We start from the raw sequence: 22,297 nt of genomic DNA on the forward strand, positions 1-22,297 counted from the left end.
CCAACTTCCTGGTACGAAACCGTTTTCGTTCTGTCTGTCAATTAATTCTGGTGTTACATATTGAATATTTTCTTCTTCATTAAGGTCTGCCATGCGTAACCAATTGTGGAGGCATACGGTTGCTTGCACAATTTTCATTGTATTATCAACACTTAGAATAATAGGTTTTCTAAAAATCCGCCACCTATTTGCTAGAATACCAAAACTATTTTCAATTGTTCTTCTAGCCCTTGATAATCGATAATTGAATACGCGTTTTTTCGTATTCAGTATTTTGTTTGCCCGGGTACGGTCTTAATAAATACGTTTTTAGTGGGAAAGCTTCATCTCCCACTAAACAATATGGCAGATTGTCTCCATTTTCAGAAATTGGTGCAGGCTTTGGTAGCTTCATCTCATTATTTTCAAATTTCTGACCAAATACGCTTTCCTTAAAGATTCCTCCATCGCTCCTTCGCCCATAAGCTCCAATATCAACAAATTGAAAAATATAATTGGCATCACATATAGCCAGAAGAACCACACTATGACTTCCTTTATAATTGTAGTAAGACGATCCTGCTTTGGCTGGACACTTAAAAGGAATAAAATACTTTCAGAATTTGTAAAAATTTATATGTATAAATATTATTCTATATCGTGAATAAATAATTTATCTTACTTGAATAATTATATGTTTACCGTCGATGGCACCTATACAGTGTGGAAAGTTCCATTTATCCGCGAAATTATTTGCTACTGTTAGCCATTTGTCTTCACTCAAATCTGCAGGTAATACTATAGATGATAAATTGTTCCATAAAGCTTGACATGTTTCTGAGATAATGTTTGCAGCAGTAGTCAGACCAACTAAATACTGGTAACATATCGAAGAAATAGAATCGCCAGAAGCAAGATACCTAAACCAGGTTTATATTTTAAAATGCACAATACTTTACAATAAAAAATTATTAAATGATAAGAATTTTCAAATAAATTTGCATTTGTAAGCATGCTTACCTTAATGTCATTAATAAACGCTCAGCAACATCTATAGGTTCCCTAATGTGATGTTGCTTAAATATATCTGCTCCAATTAAAAGTGTCAAATTTTCAAATTGAGTTGCAGACATTCGTATGTAATTATGAAACCTCAAATCTTCTAGAATAAGTTTAGGTAGCACAGCATGAAAGAATCCATGTACTTTTCTTTCTTGAAAAATAGGTGCTACCCAATGTTTCTTTTTAGTATATCTTTTTCTTTTCATATGTAAAAGTAAAGCTGTAACTGCAGCAACTTTCCTTTTTCGTATATTCATTTGATAGTAATGATTTACTTGCACATAATTAAATAACCACTGCATTTGTTGGTTATACCAAGTAATCCAGTTTATAACTGAGTCGTCCTCCATTAAAAAGGATTTTAAAAAATTTTGTTATTAATTAATGATTTAATCTACAATATATTTAAAAGCACTTCAAAGCCCAAAACCATGTATGTCTAAAAAATATTTTAGCATATTCTAGTACTGTTGACACGCAACTACACAGATGCGACGCTTACAAACAACTCGCGGCGAATTATTTGCTACTTCACAACGAATTATTCGCTATTCGCTAAAAATCATTCGCAGCGAAAAATTCGCCGCATGAAAAGGCACCTTTACTGCTTCCGATTGGCTGTTGCGACAAGCGTGCGTCTGCTCATGATCTCGACGCGCTCAAACAGCTGAAAATAATCGGCAGTAAATTGCAAGAAAATAGCAAATAATTCCACTATATAGCTTCTACCCAAAGAACGTCATTTGTAGTTAACCTAAATTATAGGTTATAGATCATCATATCAGCTACTATTCATAGCACGTATGGTTAATTGAGTTCTTATTATTAATATACAACTTTTAGAATATAATAGTTACTTACTTATATATAAATATACTGTAAATAAAGAGCACTCCGCACTGCTCGATCCACACGCGTGTATACGCACTCACGCATCGTACGTAGGATATAATGTACGCATCATGGCTGTTGTCTGTCGCGATGAGCGTTGCGCACAATATGAAACAATAGCATTCTAACAACAGAAAATTAATATACTACCAACGTTATTTATTCCAAGTCCAAATTACAAGGAATTTTGAACTGTTGCATTGATCTCAAATAAATGTCAGAGTAACATTTGAAAAATATTTTCTGTAACGTTTTTAAAATACTTTAACAACATTCAGAAAAATTATATTACGAAATAATATTTTTCAAATATGTGTATAATATTATTAAAAAACGTTTAAAAAATACACATAAAGTCAATATTTCTAAACGTAAATTTAATGTTCCTTGCTTACTGGGAATGTTAGGATCGAAATGTTTGGAATGTAATATAAGACAATAAAATATGATAAATTAGCATCCATTGATATAATATTTACAGCAAACATGATGCATCATATAATTAATGCTTGTCTCTTTGTTGATATTTTTGCAATCCTCGAAGCTGTAGTGTTCTAATAGCTCTAACATTGTTTTTTTAACGTTATCGTTCCCAGCGAGAAATGACCCTGGCGGAAATATTTCTACAAAATTAAAAAAAAAAAAAGTGTACTACAAAAAACTATAAAATATAATTGCCAGAATCTATTAAATTCTACATGAATTTAAGAAGTACTACAAAATCCTACATGAAAATGCTAGAATTGGAACACTTTTGTAAATTTTTGTATGTTTTTAGTGCATCTTGATCTATAAATTTTTCGGTAAAACTACGCCAAACTACAACTAATACTGATATTCTATATCTTCTATATCTTTATTTCTATATCTATTTGAGTACAGTAGACAACAAGGAAATACTAGAATTAAAACATTCTCTAATGAGGAAATTCACCCGACATAAAAAAATTATATTTATTTTGAAATTTTATTACTACTTTCTAACTAAATTTGTTTCTTAAAGTGCAACCTATGATATTATAAATATTTTCTCGTACTTGAAAAACACACTTACCTTGATGGGATTCGAACTCGAGACCTCGGGACTTCTGGATCGTGAGCCAACCGTCTTATACGTGGTAGACTACTTCTTAATTTGATGTAAGTGTTATATATAGTCTACATGTGTCATAACCAGCGCAAATATATAATTTTTTAAAAATTTTAAGAAACAAATTCTGTTTAAAAAGAGTAATAAAATTTTGAATCGGATATACGAATATAATTTTTTCTTAATGTCGGGTGAATGTCAGAAATCACCCAGTAAGCAAGAAATATTAAATTAACGTTTAGAAATATTGACTTTATGTGTATTTTTTAAACGTTTTTTAATAATATTATACACATATTTGAAAATTATTTTGTAATATTTTTCTGAATGTTGTTAAAATATTTTGAAAACGTTACAGAAAATATTTTTCAAATGTTACTCTGACATTTATTTGAGATCAATGCAACAGTTCAAAATTCCTTGTAATTTGGACTCAGAAATAACGTTGGTAGTATATTAATTTTCTGTTGTTATAATGTTATCGTTTTATATTGTGCGCAACGCTTATCGCGACTGCCATGATGTACATGATTATCCTACATACGATGCATGAGTACGTATGCACGTGTGTCAATCGAGAAGTGCGGACTGCGGAGTGCTCTTTATTTACAGCATATTTATATATAAGTAATAAGTAACTATTAGATTCTAAAAGTTGTATATTAATGATAAGAATTCAATTAACCATACGTGCTATAATTATTTGTGCTATGAATAGTAGCTGATGGTGATGTAGGATTCATTTTCTGATTTACAAGAGAGATTTACAAAAGAGAGGAAATATCAATTAATTTTTTTACGTTCTATAATAGATTTGTCCTTGGACATTAAAAATATCATCAAGGTTCGTCAATGGTACTAAAGAGTGTAAACTTTCTATAAAATAACCTCAAAATTTGGCGAAATATGTAAATGATAACGTATGTATAAAGCTGGTACACTATGCATGAAGACGATTTGTTGAAGTATTGTACGGCTTTAATACATCATTGTTTGCATGTATCACTGTAACAGTAATTTAGTATAAAATTAGTATAAAGTTGATAGATATGTAACAAATACTACTTGCAATAATTTCTTGATTTGAGAACATTGTAATTTGTGGTACTATTTCGTAGATATTTCTACAAAAAATAACTATTTCTACAAAAAATTAAATATTTCAACAAAAATGTACAAATTTCTATTTCTAGTTAAATTTTGTAGTTATTCATAGAAATTTTTTCCGTTAGGGATGATAAGGCCCTGATCGTGCATCAGGTATGCCTGACCGAATTTCTGCTCGGGAACCCCGGCTGTAATTACCGACGTTCAGAGTTCAGAAAGGACCGAAAACCGGCCTTGCAGAAACGTCTGTCGTGGGCTGTGCGGTCAGCTGCGGTCGATTTGACGCTACAAATGCTTTGAGGCGTTCTTCCTCTCCTTCCTTCTTCATTGAAAGAAAGGAGAAGAGGAATGCTTCGAATATTTGTAGCGTCAAGTGGACCGCAGCCGTAATAGTCGTAAAGCAAGGCAGAGAAAAACGTAAGTCGTACAAGACTGTAGTACATACAATAGCCTAACGTCTCGTTCTCTGTCATCAGCCTGCGGGACCTTCCTTCTTTACGAATGGTATTTTATTTTATCTACAATATGAATTTATCTAGACAACTTAAAATTTTAAAATCGTCAAAGAAATATCTTAAAACTTTGGAAAACAACTTATCGAATTATCAGAAAAAGAAACGAAAACTGATGAAATATATATCAGAGGGGAACGGAATTAAATAAGACGAAGTCGCGTTGTCTAAAGTTCCAAGAGTTAATGATCGAAGAATTGCGATACCGAGATTTAATATACCGGATATAATACATTTATAGAAGAATATTTTTACGCTAATTATTTAATTAAAAATAGATAGAAACTTTCGATCCTTTAAAAATAAAATAAATTTTCTATTAACAAAAAAAAATTTACTATTGGAAGAGACATGGAAAGACATTAATTTCTAACCTAAATTAAAATTCTAATTATAGTTGATTTCGATTAAAAGAATTTTACGTCAGACTTTTATATCGTGCTTGAGAGAAAGAAAGCTGTCGAGGATGTTAATCAGAACGCACACGCAATCAATGAGGATATGAGATGTCAAAGTTCATAATAACTATAGTGCTTCGGTCACTGACCACTATGCTTCTTGGTATACCGAGTGTTCCTTTCTAAACATTCGTACACAATTTTATACGTTTAGAATTTAGAATATATAATGTAAAATATATAAATAAAGAAAATTGAAACAAAATATGTTTCGCGTAAAATTTAAATTTTTAATTTTTACGTTTGAAATCGTAAGTAATTTGAAAGGCGTTTGAAATGTCTTTTTTTTCCACTCTTGTGTTTCCAACATGTTGGAATTATTTTATATATTTTTCATAAAAGTAATTAGGTAATGTTTCTTAATGCCTCTTTTGTAGATTAAGTGCAATGAAGTCACGCTTCAAAGAAGCAATGTGAGATGTATTATGTAAGAATTTCTAAAAGAATAAAGTTATTTTAGCTGTGTTTAAAACGGAAAAAGAAAAACAAATAGAAAACTATTTGAGAGCTGTTAAATTAAATTCTTATGTTAAAGATTAGAAATCCGTAGTTTTATGAGATGAATTTCTATCGATTCCCTCTAATTTATTTTGCAGCCCAGTGACGTTCCCGATTATATCATGGTTGTAAAGGGAAGGAGGGACTAACCCGGTGACACTGCATCCTGCGATCTATCTGCCATGTCTTATGCGAATCAGCGTTAATAGAGGAGACGTGGAACCATAACTAAAAAGCACATGTGTGCATGGAATGCGCAAGTAGTCATCTAGACGACAGTTGCACGCATGCATCGCAGAGGAAAACCAGGCCGAAAGAGGAATGCAGTTCGAATAAAGGGATAGTCCAGCAAAGGGAAAAGAGGAGATAGTACACATTCTATTACATTTGTTAACGTGTTATGTTAATCTGGAGGATGAGGGATGTTGAGTATTGAAGAAAGAGAAATAAAAATATTGAGAAAGGAGGAAAGAAGTACGTAGAGAGGGGCCGATGATCCCAATGACCGGAAATACGTCGTCACGAAGATCCTGTAATCGTGGACTCGGCGTACCGTATCTTTGGCGGGTCTAAGCCTACGTGGGGTGTCCTGTACGAGTACCGGAAAATTGGCGGAAGCATGTTTTGACGACGAGAGAAGATGCGGCCACAGGACCACGCCAGGGGGCAATGGAGAACGCTGCGATCCACGTGGATTGTGCTCCTCGCGCGTTCGCTGCTTCTGCCGGTACTCATCGCATCCGGTTTGCAGTCAAATGCAGCGGATGCCGCGCTGCAAGACGCAGGTAAGTTTCAAAAATTTCAACGCAATGGTATTTAGCTTTTAAATTCGCTTTTAAATGGTTATCTTTTTTTTTATAGGCGTTATTTTAATGTGTAGTTAAAAATATCTCCATTGCCATCGAAATTATTCAGAATGTTTGTAATTTTAAATTTTGGAGCATATAGAAAGACTCCCAAAATAAGAAGCTCTGTAAACGTATATTGAAATTTACTTTGTTTTTAGATATAATAGCGTTAAATTATTTACGATTATTATTAGACAGTTGTAGAGATTTTTGGCCAAAAAAAAAATTTAGAAATAAATTTTATTGAGGAAATATGAACAATATATGTGGTCTTTATAGTTACAATAAATTCGCGTGTTTAAATAATAAGAAACAAGTTGAACGATAATCATTTCGATAAGTTTTCGAAGTAAAAATTCTTTTCTTGTGCCCATAACTCATAAAGGTCTATTACTGAACCGGTTGCTATATTTAAAGAGAGAGAAATTGAGAAGAAAGCTCGTTTTTTCTGGTATGAGCTATATTGTCGATAGATGCGTTTCTAACTGATCTCTATTGCGCTAATTGACACGCGTATGTATTGCATGCAAAGTTGCGTGTCACAGCGGCATCCTCTTAAATTGGTCCAGACATACGTTCCAACGACTTGAATTATGACTTGCAGGTTCACGGGTTACTGGGTTTCTAGTCGTTCGTTGTGCCTATTGTATCTGTGCATTCCCATTTTTAGCCTCGTCTTCCCATTTTAGCCATGTTACGTAATCGCTCTATTAAAAACGAAAACTAAATATGATTTCTCTTGCAATTAGAAAAACAATAATACGTGTCTTAAATGAAGAATAAGAGAAGCTAAGCTCTTTCCTTTTTTTCTTTTATTTTATATTTTTCTCTTATTTTTTCTTTTTTAACAACTGCTACATTATATCCACGTTACTCTTAATGCGATGCTGCTTCTTTAGCTTAGCTGCAATTTTTTTTTAATTTTAGCGAAGAACGTGACTGATCTAATTGAAGCCACGGGGATGCAAGAGCAACTCTTTGGAGTGAGAAGGACGGAAAGTCGCTGCAGAGATGGCACGGTTGCGTATGACATCATGGAAGCCGCGATCCTGATGACTCCTACCAATACGCTATTTTCGACCGGTGTACCACAGGATTTCTCTATCTTAGTTGTTGCAAAGCCGATGCAAGCTAACGAGTCAACGACTAAAGGTAATTTATAATTGTTTGCAGGTATAATTGTTTGCTATAATTAGACGCGCTTACATTTGTATATCCATTAAAGCGTCTATAATGACATTTAATAAAAAATCGAGGCTCTTAATTTTATAAAAGATAATACAAAATAATTTGAAAACTTTAAAAGCGATCTTTGATACTTAAAAATTCTGTTAAGTGATAAATTTCTTTGTTCATTTTGCACAATTTTTTAAATCTCGAAGTTATTTAAATCTCGAATTTTATTAACTTGAAAATTGCAAAAAAGTTATCACTTTCATCTTACAAACTAAAGTCTTTGTTTAATTGATATTCGGCTGTAGATTACTCCACGTCAGTACTTTTCACTATCTATGGTGACAGAGGCGAGGAACAGTTGATTCTTTCGTTGGGACGCGACATTAAACTCTTCTATAACACAAATTCGGACGATAGGAGTGAACCGATTTCCTTTGGTGTCGATGTTTCTGACGGGCGGTGGCATCGATTGGGAGTTAGCATCAAGGGCGATGCTGTTACGATTATTCTCGATTGTGACAGGCACATCACGAAAAAGTTGCGGAGGAACCTCGAGAAACCGATCGCCGGCATCGTCATGATTGGACAGCAACTTAAGGGCGATTTATATCTGGTGGGCGAAAAATTCAGAAAAATAATAATAACATAAAAGAGTTAAATAAGAGTTGATAGAGAATTTAAATGGTCGTGAAGAGATTATATCATCTTTATAATTAAATGTGAAAAGTTAAATTTACATTTGTAAAATCTTAAAACAAGATTGGTTTATATTTATCCAGGGAAGTCTTGAGATGTTGAAGATTTCTGTAAATCCGGACGCTGCTTACGAAATCTGCACACTGTTTGCCCCAGATTGCGAGCACCAATCAAGTACATTGAATTATAATTCATCTTTTAACGAAGATGATTACAAAGAGGAGACTGAGAAAGATTCGGATGAAGATGATAACGGAGACTTTCCACTTCATGAGACGATCAATACAATTAATGTATTTCGATCAACAGAGAATCCTGTAAGAATGAATGAAATTAAATGAATGTGAAGTAAATTAACATTAAAAAAGACTAATAGATAGAAATTATATCTTACAAACATTTAAATTGTTATTTTTCTGTAATGTACATATTAATTTATATTAATTTATAACTATAAAATTGCTTTTTAATTAAATTGATCTAGGAATGAATGCACAATGTTAAAGATAAAGTAAACTTGATGAAGCTAAATTATCTTATTATTTAAGATTAAATCACATTGTAATATTATATATTATTACAAAAATTATACATATCTATAAGATTCTTGATAGAACTTTAATCTTATAGATTGATGTTCAATTATTTCAGATATTTTACGAAATGGAAACGACGATGACGACGACGACTGCAAATGTGTACAATACGGAATCAAATTATCAGCAAAATTACGGGGAATTAGCAAATAATCCTTATGATGGAGAATATGTAAAGCGTTATAATACCCGAGGTCCACCTGGACCCCGTGGATTTCCCGGGCCGCCAGGAGTACCCGGTTCTTCCGGCAAGAAAGGCGAACCCGGTCGAGATGGACTGTCTGGATTGCCAGGTGTATCGGGTCCACCAGGCAACGTCTTCGTGATACCTACAGTGAATCAACAGGATAACGAAAAGGGGCCGGATTCTCAAGCGGAAATGTTGCGACAGTTGATATCTCAACATATGCATGCGATAAGAGGCGTAGAAGGCCCGATGGGTCTTACGGGCGTTCCGGGTCCAGATGGTCCGCCTGGACCTCAGGGTCAGAAAGGAGAACCTGGAGAAATTGGCGAACCTGGACCTAGAGGGGACCAAGGTATAGAACAACAACTTTTGGAACTTGTAAAAGATCATAATGACGATTTGTTTTGTAAAGTTATCGATTCTTAATTTTTTTATGTATTAAGAGATTAATTAAAAGATTTTTAAAAATTCTTTTGTATTATATGCTTTTAGTTTACTTAAATTCCTGTTTCTTAAGATTAAAATTCGAATTTTGTGGAATGATTTTCTTATAATTTCTATAAATCCGCTTCTCACAGGAATTAAAGAAAGCAGATTTTTTACAGGAAGTCCCGGAAATCCTGGTAGGGAGGGTAGAAGAGGTCATCCCGGCAGAGACGGTGAACGCGGCCTCAGTGGACCACCAGGGATAAAAGGCGAACAAGGGCCAATAGGATTACCAGGTCTACCGGGTGATAAAGGTGAACGGGGACCCTCAGGAAAATCTGGAGAACTAGGTTTACCAGGCCACGAAGGAATGCAGGGTGAAGACGGCCCTCCGGGGTTACCAGGCCTACCTGGTGAATTGGTAAAAATGTTATTACGATTTTATTTCTAAAAAAGAATATTAAATGACGAAAAATACAAAATAAGTTTTTCTAAAAAAGTATAATATATTAAATAATACATATTTTTAAGATTTATTTGTTTAGAGTTAAAATATTAAATTAAGAAAAAAAGATATGTTAAAAAAATATATGTTGCAATGTGATAATTTTTTGTAAATGAATCTGAAGAATGGAAAGTAAAATTTGGATGCGATTTACTACGTAGGGTCCGAGAGGTTTTATTGGATCAAGAGGTTTCCCCGGATTACCGGGTAATCCTGGTATTCCTGGAAGTGAAGGGCCACCCGGTATTAAAGGTAATGCTGGTCCACTCGGTCCACCTGGGGCACCGGGACAATCAGGACCTGCAGGCTCAATAGGATCGCCAGGACCTCAAGGTCTACCAGGGCCGATCGGCTTAGTTGTAAGTTATGGATACGATTTTTTTTTGGTTGTGCCATGATTTTGGCTACATTTAATATAATTCAATTTCATTAAAAGGGTCCACAAGGAAAGCCCGGAATTCCCGGTCTTTCGGGTGCTGACGGATCTCCTGGACTTCCGGGGAATCCTGGAATTCCAGGAATGAAGGGCGAGCAAGGCCCACCGGGCTCACAGGGACCGGTGGGATTTCCGGGTGTCCGAGGTGTGAAGGGTGACGAAGGGCAACGTGGTCCACTGGGTGAACGCGGCGAAAAAGGGGAGAGAGGTTTGGAGGGTGAAAAAGGCGACGCAGGAATGAAGGGAGAGCCCGGAGCGACAGGCCCGCAGGGAATTCCTGGCCTCGAAGGTTTGGAAGGGCCGAAAGGTTTCGAGGGACCTCGTGGTGAAACTGGGTCCGCAGGCTCGCCCGGAGAAAAAGGAAAGATAGGCATACCGGGATATGCTGGCTATCCCGGAAATTCTGGAGAAAAGGGGGACAAAGGGCAACTAGGAATTCAAGGGCCAAGCGGCGATAAAGGAGAAAGAGTAATGTTGATAAATCTTATGCAAAGTTTTAAATAATGATTTTAACGTCTTGTAAAAAATATCGTTTGTTTTTTCTTTTTTTTCTTTTAGGGAAACAGCGGATTACAAGGAGAACGTGGTACAACAGGCCCACGGGTAAATTTTTATTGTATATAACGTTTCACAATTATAGACTTCTCACACGCAAATAAATGCGTATAAAATTATTTTATTAATTAAGTAATGTAAAATATTAAATAATGTAAAATAAATATATCAAACGACAATTTTAGTCAGTTAAATAATTTACTACAAATATCATATAGGGCTTTAGAGGAACTCGTGGTAGAAGAGGAGCGGAAGGATTACCAGGACCAAAAGGCGACACTGGTCAGCCAGGACCCCCTGGATCATCAGGCGATGTTGGTCTTCCCGGTGTTGAAGGTTCACGTGGATTCGTGGGACCATCGGGTCCACCAGGTCTCGATGGAAAGGACGGTATACCAGGTCCGCCCGGCGAGCGTGGTCCAGCTGGCGAATCGGGACCTACAGGACCTCCGGGAATTCCCGGTGTTATTGGTCCTCCAGGACCACCTGGAGAACCTGGTCAACCAGGCGAACTTGGAGCACCTGGCAATCCGGGAGCTCCGGGTGAGATTGGTCTACCGGGTGAACAAGGGAAAGAAGGACCGCCGGGTCTAGTCGGCCTGATGGGAATCAAAGGATTGCCGGGTCCTGGCGGATTACCAGGATTTCCAGGTGAAAGAGGTCTGAGCGGTCTGCCGGTTAGTTATATTCAGAATAAGGCTTATAAGATGTAAACTTAATAATTTTTAATATTTAAATTTAATTTATTATAATTATAAAAAGTTGAATGTTTAATTTCAATTGTAAATTCTAGGGATTGCCTGGCTTGAAAGGTGAGATGGGACCTGTCGGAGCTCAGGGACCGCCTGGCGATAAGGGTGCTCAAGGTGATCCCGGTAAAGATGGACCACCAGGCCCAGAAGGGAAGCAAGGACACAAAGGATACAAGGGTTCTACCGGACTCAAAGGCGAAAAAGTAACTATAAGCAGAGAGAATTATATAATTTAAATTCTGTTTAAAGTTCTTTGATGTCTTTAATATTTTTTTAGACGTGCGATATATACTTATGATCACAAGAATAAAAAGTATAATGTTCAATAACAATGCAATTAAACAATATATGATTAAAATATTTTTTATTTAATATTTTTATTTAACAGGGCGATCCTGGATCAGCTGGACCTATAGGTCGTGATGGTTTACCAGGACAACGAGGTTTACCTGGGTCACCTGGACCAGTTGGTTCCCCGGGCGAAGACGGCGATAAAGGAAATGTAGGTCCACCCGGCGAAAAAGGATTTAAAGGATCTCAGGGGAATATAGTATGTATATTTGATTGATTGATATAAATAAGATAAGTTTAAGCAATATATAATTATTTTAATCTTGATATCATAATATACAGGGCCTTCCGGGCCCACAAGGAGTACAAGGACCACGTGGTGAACCTGGTGCGGTAGGTCTTCCTGGAGAGAAAGGACTACCAGGAGAGATTGGACCGCGAGGGTCAAAAGGCGAGGTTGGTCCGGTCGGAGCAACTGGGCCAGCTGGGCCTGTAGGACCGAATGGTTTACCGGGTCAACCAGGGCCAAAAGGCGAAGTCGGAGATCCTGGAGCGATTGGTCCTGTAGGGCTACCGGGAACTCCCGGAGAACGAGGTCCGAGAGGGTCAAAGGGCCTTAAGGGTGCAGAAGGCCTGCCGGGTCCAGAGGGCCGTCAAGGCGAAAAAGGAGACAGTGGAACGCCAGGACCTCCCGGAAAACCAGGAGTGGAGGGCAAACAGGTAAGATATACATATTCTCGAAATTTTGTTACAGTGTCACACGTTGTTATTTATCTACTAATGTACTTAAGGGAGAAAGAGGTCCACCTGGAACGAAAGGGGAAGAAGGCAAGATAGGATTTCTTGGACTTCCTGGACTACGAGGATTAACCGGTCCCGAGGGACCAAAAGGTGACGTTGGATTACCTGGTCTTCCTGGTCCATCCGGAGAACCTGGTCTTATAGGCGCGAAAGGCGAGACTGGAAAGGACGGCGAGGATGGACGCGCAGGCGATCCTGGCGTACCAGGCGAAGCTGGGTTACCTGGCAAGGAAGGATTACCGGGTCCTCCCGGGAAACCGGTATGAAAATTTCAATTTATTTATTAAAAGAGAATGCTATCCACTCTTAAAAATGATAATAATGAATTAAATAAGTAATTAGTTATTTTAAAATGTACTGTTAAATATATATAATGGTGCGTGTCCACTTGCGAGTAAGAACTCTCGAGAGCAAAAAGAGAGAAAGAGAGAGAGACTCTCGAGAGTATCTCTCTCTCTCTCTCTCTTTCTTTTTTCTCTCAGAGTTCTTACTCGCAGGTGGAGACGCACCATTAGAGAATTCTCAAATATATAAAACATTAAAAAATTTTATTATATAAATATTGTTAATTTCTAGGGTCCAGAAGGGCCGGCGGGTCAGCAAGGTAATACAGGTTTGCCAGGAGAGAAAGGAGACATTGGTCTTCCTGGAGAGCCGGGTCTTGAAGGGCCTATCGGACCTCAAGGTCCTCCTGGTTTGCCTGGTTTTCCAGGAGAAAGAGGTTTGCCGGGCGCTGCCGGGGAAAACGGTCTCTTAGGCATGCCGGGAGCCACTGGCGCTCCTGGGATTATCGGGCCGATCGGTCCGAAAGGCCAGAAAGGTGAGAAAGGTCGCAGAGGTATTAAAGGACATCGAGGCGAACCGGGACTCGTTGGAATCAAAGGCGACTACGGAAAGCGGGGAGAAAAAGGTGATCGCGGATTGCCTGGGATGGAAGGGCCCAAAGGAAATCCTGGACGCGCAGGTCACGATGGACCCAGAGGAGAACTAGGATTTGTCGGTTTACCTGGACCACCAGGACCATCCGGGCCGAAAGGTTATGCTGGGAATGACGGGATGCGAGGTGACGCAGGTCCGCCGGGTCCGCCAGGACCACCAGGACCGCCTGGTCTATCAACGGGACAATTCGATTTCGAGGGGATAATACCGCCGACGATATTTCGTGATCAATCGGCCAAAAGAAAACGCGACGCTTCCGAAAATATGTAAGAATCTTTCTATGATTCGATCTAGAAAGAAAATTCGCAAATATTAAATCAAAAGTAATATCGCTTTTATAACATTCTTTACTCTGTTTTAAGTATTTGATTAAATTGTAAGCTTTTGTTTAGTGGATTTGAATTTTAGAATTGTAGAGAGATTAATTTTCTTGATGTATTTAGCGAGGAAGATGAGATATTTGACAAGAAGCTCTTAGATATAAACAAGTCTTTTTTAAACATACAACAACAATTGCATTTAATGCGTAAGCCAATTGGTACCAGAGAAATTCCGGCGAGAACGTGCAGAGATCTGTTTTACGGACACCCCGATTTGAAGGATGGTAAAGTTACTACTCTTCTGCTACAGTTTTCAATCAATGTTGCATTAAATTTTTATAAGTAAACTTTAATATTTTGCAAACAAAAAAATATTAATAACTCTCTTCTTGAAAGAAAGTTCTCATTGTTGATATTAAATACTTTTAATAGATATCATACATTTTGATAAATTTTTGATATTTATATTTTGATAATTTTGCTTAAAACTTTTTCTAAGGCTTTATTCTATCACTTTGTGTAAAGCTCGGTTCTTTTATTGATGACATTTTTTACGGTAGAATATAATAAAAAAACTGAGTATGTCTCCACTGAGAGTTAGAAGATTTTATTACGCTTTGTCAAACAGGTTGGTATTGGATCGATCCAAACCTGGGCATGTCTGACGACGCTATCAGCGTGTTCTGCAACATCACGAACATGGGCGAGACTTGCGTCTTTCCGGATATCCACAGTAGTCTCATGCCGAACATACCGTGGAGGAAAGAAGACAATAAAACCGACTGGTACTCACATTTACGTGGAGGATTTAGAGTAAGATTAATGAAATTTTCATTTTAGTACGCTTAATTATTCTTGTAATTAACGTTATTATCATCATTATATTAATGCTAATTAAAAATATCAGGTCTGATACTTTTCTTGCAACATTATCAAAAGACTGTTTGCTAAACAAATAAATAAATGAATAAAATTACGAAGTCTAGAGGTATAAATCTTATCGAATCAAACCTTATAGAATCAATTATGTTTTCCAGATAAGTTACGAGACGATCGGAGTAGTGCAGATGAACTTCCTGCGTCTGCTCAGTCAAGAAGCTTACCAGAACTTTACGTACACGTGCATGAACAGCGTCGCCTGGTATGACGGTGAAGATCGGGATTACAATCTCTCGGTGCGATTACTCGGCGACAACGAGGATGAATTCTCGTTTAACGGTATTATGCCTCATGTCATCGCGGACGGGTGCAAGAGCCGGAGTGGCAAGGAGGAGACCGTGTTCTTAATTCGCACCAGGAAGCTGCAGCAGCTCCCGCTGGTCGATTTTTACCCGGTCGATTACGGATCGCCGCAGCAAGCTTTCGGCTTCGACGTCGGCCCGGTTTGCTTCAAATAGGTCAGTGAACTGATCTCACTGTTCTCTCGCGATTATTATCTTTATGCAATTTTTACGTGATTACGTATTATACGAGAGGTGCAGTTTAAGGCAAAGTTCGATTTACGCATAATTCAGGAAACGAGAGATTATCATGTATTTATAGCATAATTATGAACTTTATATGTAACATGTTTTAACTTTTTTTTGTACGTACAGTACAGGCCGATATTTTAAAGTATGTTTATAGATATGATAATTTAGATAAATAATACGCTTAATATGTCTATAAATAAAACGGCCTGTTAATTATTGACTGTCTCTCAATTTACTCTTAAACACATGTTTCAGCTGTTAATAATTCTTAATTAATTATTTTAAACGTATACTAATTAATATCATTGATTGTTAAAATTAATTAAATTCGGATTATGCTAAAGTAGATTTTACATTTTAATTTTCAATTATTATGTAGTTAATTATTTATTAATATGTACGGATTTTTGCTTTTCTCTAAGTACCACATAAATAATGCTATAAATTATTAACTCATTATTTTATTATTTATCTTTAATGTATTGTTACGTACGGAAATTTTATACTAAATTTCGGACGACACGTTGGAAATTCGAACGCTTAGACGACGCACGCTAACCTCGGAGGGCTGCGGGCCAGATAGGGCCCAAAACTACGCTTCTAGAATGTTATAGAAGCTTCTAGAATACCCCCCCCCCCTTAAGACGCGTAGGAAAAAGACGGAAATCTCGCGCGAGAGATTCCGGTCTTTTTCGGGTATAAATAGGGCGGAAAAACGCCACGAAGGGCGCGAAGAGGCAGATAGTTCCGAGCGATATGAATCTAACTAAAATCATATTAAATCATATTTAATTTGGGTAAAATTCAAATTAAATCCAGATTTTATATTAAAATTATATTTGTTTAAATACAGTTTTAATTTGCACTTATTAAAATCAGTTATGTAGATTAAATATGATCCACAATAAAATAGGGCTTTAATTAAAATTTAATTAGATCACTTATGTGGATCATATAACACTTCGAATCAAATATGGTTTTAATTTGTATTTAATAAGATAACTTATGTGGATTATATATGATAAAGAACCATACATGATGCAGAATATTTATATATAAGACTTTAATAAAAAGTTAATGTGTTCTGTATGCGACTTTTACTCGATTCAATTGCGGCTTTAACCCAAATTTGGTTTTAATTTGATTCTTATTAAAACGTATTTTTGTTTAAATAATGTTTAAATAATATTTGCGGTAAAATTTGTTTCTTTATTTGTCGAACTTAAACATGTAAAATATTTGATTCAAATTAAAAAAAAAATAATATAGTCATATAAGATTATATATGATCAGATCAGAATATTGCATCTCAAAGTATCCGATAGATAACATTCGATGTGATCTGTTTCTCGTAATTAAAATTTGACAAAGAGTGTTATAAGATAACGGTATCAAGAAGACACGACACTGTCTCGCGTTATTCTCGCGCGATGCTGTCTCGGAACGACACAATTTTTGTATCAGTTATATCGTAAAGTCCACTCTTATAATAAAGCACGCTTAAAAAATAAAATTTTATATAATCTTGTTTAAATTTAAATTGGTATAAATTTAAATTTAAAACAAAATTATATAAAATTCTAATAAGATCAAATAACATTTATATATGACAAATTTGACAGATTTGACTTATATGATTATATTTGACTTATATGATTATATTTGACTTATTTGATTTATATTTAACAAATTAATTTTGAATTTATTACCATATTTAATCCACATTTGGCAAATTAAAACCATATTAACTCTGCATTTCCTTAGGTCTGTGCGGCTGATTTTGCATATTTTAACAAAGCAAGGTCCAGTTTAATCCATATATAGATTAAATAAGATGGGGTATTTTAATTTGATTTAAATATGACATATTTAAATTATAATTGATTTGCATATTCGATTCTAATAAGATTCTTAATAAATTCATATAAGCTTTTAATACGGTTTTAATACAATCGTTTTTCGCGGGGCCTCGATTCCTTACACATATTTCTTCGGCTCTAGCATTCCAATTGCTTAGCCATTCCTTCGGCTCTAGCACTTCAATTGCTCAGCCATTCCTAAATCCTATATTCGACTGTACTTCTAAATCCGAGCATTCGCGCTCGATCTTGGGACTTATAGTCCCTCTGTACTCTCATACCTTATAAGACCGCGCTTCACGCACAAGTTGTACTGAAACTTTTAGAATAAAGGTAAGATCCCAGTGAACACAATGCAACATGTAACGTACAGGTTAGTTGTAATTTCCTACTCAACAATATAAATGCAATATAACACACGTGTTACATTGCATTTATATTGTTGAGTAGGAAATTACAATTAACCTGTACGTTACATGTTGCATTGTGTTCACTGGGATAAGTTTGAAAAGGAACAAGTTTGAAAATCTGGAATCTCATCTCGTATTCTTAATCAATATAATCGATCACTTCTAAGATTCGACTCGCGGTTGTCGCTGACAAAGCGTGGCGATCTGTGCTGGGGCGCTGACGAAGAGTGTGGCGATCCGGTACTTTCGCTGCCGAAACCGTGGCGATTACGGGGTTGATTCTTGGGAGTCGTAATAATCACTGTCACTTCTGGCATTCCGATTCGCAGTTTCCGCTGACAAAGCGTGGCAATCTGTGCTGGAGCGCTGAAGAGTGTGGCGATCCGGTACTTTCGCTGCCGAAAGCGTGGCGATTACGGGGTTGGTTTCCAGAAAAGACAATAATCTCGATAAATTCCCGAAAGTGAATTTGACCTCTACGCTGACGATCTGAGCGCTGACAAAGAGTGTGGCGAGCAGAGGGTGTGGCGGATTGGTTTTAGAGCGCTGCCGAAGAGTGTGGCGAGCTTAACTCTAGAGAGGTTGGATTGTAATCAGCGTCAACACTATTTCATATTCACACTGTGGTTTCGAATGTCTGTTTATTGTATTCGTATTATTTTTACAAAGTCCGTTTACTGGTAAGATGCACAGTAATGCGCTCGCGTTTATTATTCGGATATAGTATGTTCGCGTACTTGGTCACGACAACGTCTTGAGGATGTGCCCCAGGTCGAGCCGATTGCTGTATATAATGACGCGTAAGACACACGCACACGTCGCGACAATGCCTCGATGTCGACTCGGGATCACGATAACGTCTCGAGGTTATGCTCGGATCGCGATGACGCCTCGGAGCCGACTCGGGTCGCGACAACGTTTCGTATAATGTTCGGTATATGAATTGAGCTATCGTGCTTCGCTATAACCGTGCTCTTCGATCGACTAATGCAAAACTGACTCCCGGGCGAGTCGACGCTTCCTTATATATCCCGGAATCGAAATTTGTTGTTGCCGGCCATCTGCAGATCAAATAAACCGCGCATCTGCGTCGAAAACGTCGAGAAAAACAGATCGCAGGGATCAAAGGAGGGCCGCGAATCGCGAAGATAATTGTTTCCGTCGCGGCTGAGACCGCCGAAAGGACGCTATGTAAACAACTTTTATTTGTCAAAGAGCACGATTAATTAATATGAAGCGCTATACGCAACAGAGGTAATATAAATTTTCTCATACGTGAAAGGCCAAGCGGGGTAATAAATTACCCCAAACTTGTACCGCGTGTATAATGTTTTTATTTGTTGTTACCCAGATAGCACAGTTGATCTTTATGAATTCATAAAGATCAGATTCAGATCTTTTTGAATTCATAAAGATCAGCTGTGCTATCTGGGTAGATAACTTTTTAATAGATAATTTTGTTTGTTCTTTAATAGGGAAGACGATAGTAGTCATCAATTTGCGGTAGTAAAAAAAAACAGTAAAAAAAACTCGAAAAACAAAACAAAGAACCAAAAATTCGGCTGAAATGACTTTTTTAATAAAAAATGTTGTAGTTTTTCATAAAATTCACCGATTTTAAAAAGTCCAACGGATTTTGAAAGACGAATAGACAACCTTCAAGGGCATGTAAGCGACTTTTTCGTTTCTTAAAAAAAAAAACATATTTCTTTGAACGTCTGAAGTAGAGGAAATGACGAAAAACTGTGTCGGATGGGAAAAATCGCAAAAAATGGAAAGTAAAACAGATTCTGTCGATTATTATTTATTTGAAAGGTAGTCAAAAGTTATAAAAGTATATGGAAACAGTAAAATTAACTCCACAAAAACTTTACAAAGTTTTAATCAGTTGCTGTGCAAGAACAGCAAAAATGAAATAATTGACCAAATCTTAAAGAATTATATATGAAACAGGGGTAAAATTTTCCAGGGAGTGCTATAAAATGTATAATTTTTTGTTACCGATTTTCACAAAAAATCTGAAATATATTTTACAGTGATAAAAGTCGAACGTAAACGGTTAAGTAGGGGTACTATACGTTACCCCAAACGATTTTCTTCTTTGGTCACAGCTGCTGCACGGATCTAACGCACTCGCTTAATGACGGAGGTCGACTGTCGGATGGCTAAACTAAATTATGGTTAGGGTCTCAGTATGAAAACTAACCTTGCTAAGTCAGGGGCGTAATTTGAATTTCGCGTAGGGCAACGTATTACCCCACATTACCTTTCTAGGGTTAAAATTCATTTTCGTGAACGCGGCTGAATGACGAAGAAAGGAGGTAGGCGCGTTCGAATTAAACGTATCAGATTCCAGATCAAACAAGCAGTCATTTCTAATCAAGATCCTCTCCCCTTCCTCCAACAATTGCAACAACTAGAAAACGCACCTCCATTTAAACCTATTCCTGTCGATTTCGACGTTGATTATCCCAATTATAATCAAATAGATAAAACTGATACTCGTTACCAAAACGTATAAACTCAGATATATCTTTTCGGTCCCGAATAATAAATATATAATAATAATATCCTTCACATGACTTGTCCAAATCTCTGGTAAATTGCTTAAATGCATTGACCAAAAAACGGACGAACAATAACAGTCAGAACGTGACAGTATATTAATATTTTGTACATGACATAATGAATAGTTTTATTTAAGAAAGGTATTGCCGTCAGGTTCCGTGGTGTAGCGGTTATCACGTCTGGTTTACACGCAGAAGGTCGCCAGTTCGATCCCGGCCGGAACCACTTTTTTTTCCTATACTTTTGTCACTTTGGTATGAAATATTCAAGAAAGCATGCCATTTAATATTTTTATAAATGATAAAACAAGGAATGAGAGAGAGAATGTACAATTCACTTTTACAACTGCATAGTGTTACAGATATTGATAGAAAAAAATTGAGATATTACATTTTTTCATAATTTTCTTCTATCAAAGCATAAAATGTATTACGAAGTGTTTGGTGATATATTCCAACGGTATCTTATATTATTTAATAATTGTGATTGTCAAAATAATAGACTAGATTGCAGAAATAATTGTCACATTCGTCGAGGACTGAGCATTTATTAATACATTTACTCTATATTTACTATATTTCAAGCATACATCTGTGGAACTGAGTTCAACCAGGAAAATAAGAAGAAATCAATTCGGCAATTTCTTTGAGTAATTAGTCTCTAGGAAGTGAATGAAGCTAAACTTATCTGCGAGAAAACTGTCGAGCGTTTCATCGAGTGCTGCTAGCCGACATCACACTTATCGACTCCCGGGCGAGGGGGCGAAAGTATGAAAAGATTCGAGTGAGAGATAGGGTGGATCGAAAGGAATCCGCGAGAATGGCGAGATATGCGTGGACGAACCGTGAGAAACCGCAGGTGACACATTGTCATGGCGGTCGACGCCGCGACGGTTCACACTTCGGTTTCTTTCGTTCTTTTTCTGGTGACAAGACAACCGAAGTAACGGTGCAGGGCCGCTTTCAGCGTGGAATTGAGAAAGTGGAAAGCACTCAGTCGTGCTAAATCTAGCGAAGTTAAGGAAGCGAACTTTAAATCGTATTGTAAGGGAATAAACAATAGAGAAGAATTTTATATATTTAAAAAAATACATATATTGAGATGTATCATAGCAAATATATATTACTTGTAAAAGCATGAAAATATATCGTAAAAACATATGATTAATTAACGAAGATCTGTAGATCTTAGAATCGACAAGCAAGTTCAAAAATTTTCCTTCTCTTCTAATATAATTCTTTGGAAATACATTGTAAAGTGTCTAAATATTGTTGGTTTGCTATCTCGAAAATATTTTTAAAGTATTCTGTTCGTAGTAAATACAATGAGTCAACGAATTGTCACGATAAAACAGCGGTGATAGTCCTATTGTAGGAGACGGCGTCCCTGCAGGCGTCGAGCGTCTTTTTCAGCGAAGCGCGGTAGGAGGGATAAAAGGTTTCCTTGTTTAACAAATTAGCCCGACCGTTACCACTTCAGCGCGATTTTCTGCTCCCGCTATCGCGTCGAGGAGGCACTCGAGGATCTTGCGGATCAAACGCAGAGCTGCCTTTCTCCACCCTCCAAGGATAACTTCGATATGTTGAAATTAACGGGAGAGCTCGGTGGCTCGGTACCCTCGAGACTGTCGCCGTTAACTCGACCTTTAATTTCCGTCAAAGTGATCATGATGCCTTTCCTTCGTTTCTTTATTTATTTTACGTTTTTAGGAGGCGTCTGGAGATGATGAATGGCTTATAAAAAAATTAAGGCGCAATCCTGTCAATCATTAAATTTCTCGCATTAAAATTTTTAAAAAATTATATAGATTTTAGGAATGTTTTTTTCTAGAAGAAATAAATTTCAAGTTTGTCAAGATATCAA

The 22,297-nt window shown here is 36.6% G+C and overlaps 2 protein-coding genes and 1 non-coding gene across 3 annotated transcripts; 2 read left to right on the forward strand and 1 right to left on the reverse strand.

The window, feature by feature from the left end:
• Positions 1–79: 79 nt before the first annotated feature.
• LOC139821523 (uncharacterized) lies at positions 80–2,036 on the reverse strand. The gene is made up of 4 exons (XM_071792610.1): positions 1,903–2,036; positions 1,000–1,708; positions 662–899; positions 80–574 (listed from the first exon to the last, which is right to left on the reverse strand). The coding sequence occupies exons 2-4, from the start codon at positions 1,389–1,391 to the stop codon at positions 224–226; spliced, it is 981 nt and encodes a 326-aa protein (XP_071648711.1). The 5' UTR covers positions 1,392–1,708; positions 1,903–2,036; the 3' UTR covers positions 80–223.
• Positions 2,037–3,592: 1,556 nt separating this feature from the next.
• Positions 3,593–22,127, forward strand: LOC139822064 (uncharacterized). Its single transcript, XM_071793586.1, has 21 exons — positions 3,593–3,866; positions 4,255–4,546; positions 5,696–6,382; positions 7,373–7,597; positions 7,927–8,234; positions 8,401–8,634; positions 8,969–9,452; positions 9,706–9,947; positions 10,193–10,390; positions 10,468–10,935; positions 11,026–11,070; positions 11,241–11,699; positions 11,816–11,977; positions 12,163–12,324; positions 12,408–12,785; positions 12,857–13,126; positions 13,443–14,071; positions 14,249–14,409; positions 14,754–14,938; positions 15,163–15,522; positions 20,588–22,127. Exons 3-20 carry the CDS (start codon positions 6,238–6,240, stop codon positions 15,520–15,522), a joined length of 5,115 nt encoding a protein of 1,704 aa, XP_071649687.1. The 5' UTR covers positions 3,593–3,866; positions 4,255–4,546; positions 5,696–6,237; the 3' UTR covers positions 20,588–22,127.
• Positions 20,587–20,659, forward strand: Trnav-uac (transfer RNA valine (anticodon UAC)). The gene has a single exon. It is a non-coding gene; the product is annotated as a tRNA-Val (tRNA).
• Positions 22,128–22,297: the final 170 nt, after the last annotated feature.

The sequence above is a fragment of the Temnothorax longispinosus genome, chromosome 11 (genome assembly GCF_030848805.1).
Source record: "Temnothorax longispinosus isolate EJ_2023e chromosome 11, Tlon_JGU_v1, whole genome shotgun sequence".
Lineage (NCBI taxonomy): Eukaryota > Metazoa > Arthropoda > Insecta > Hymenoptera > Formicidae > Temnothorax > Temnothorax longispinosus.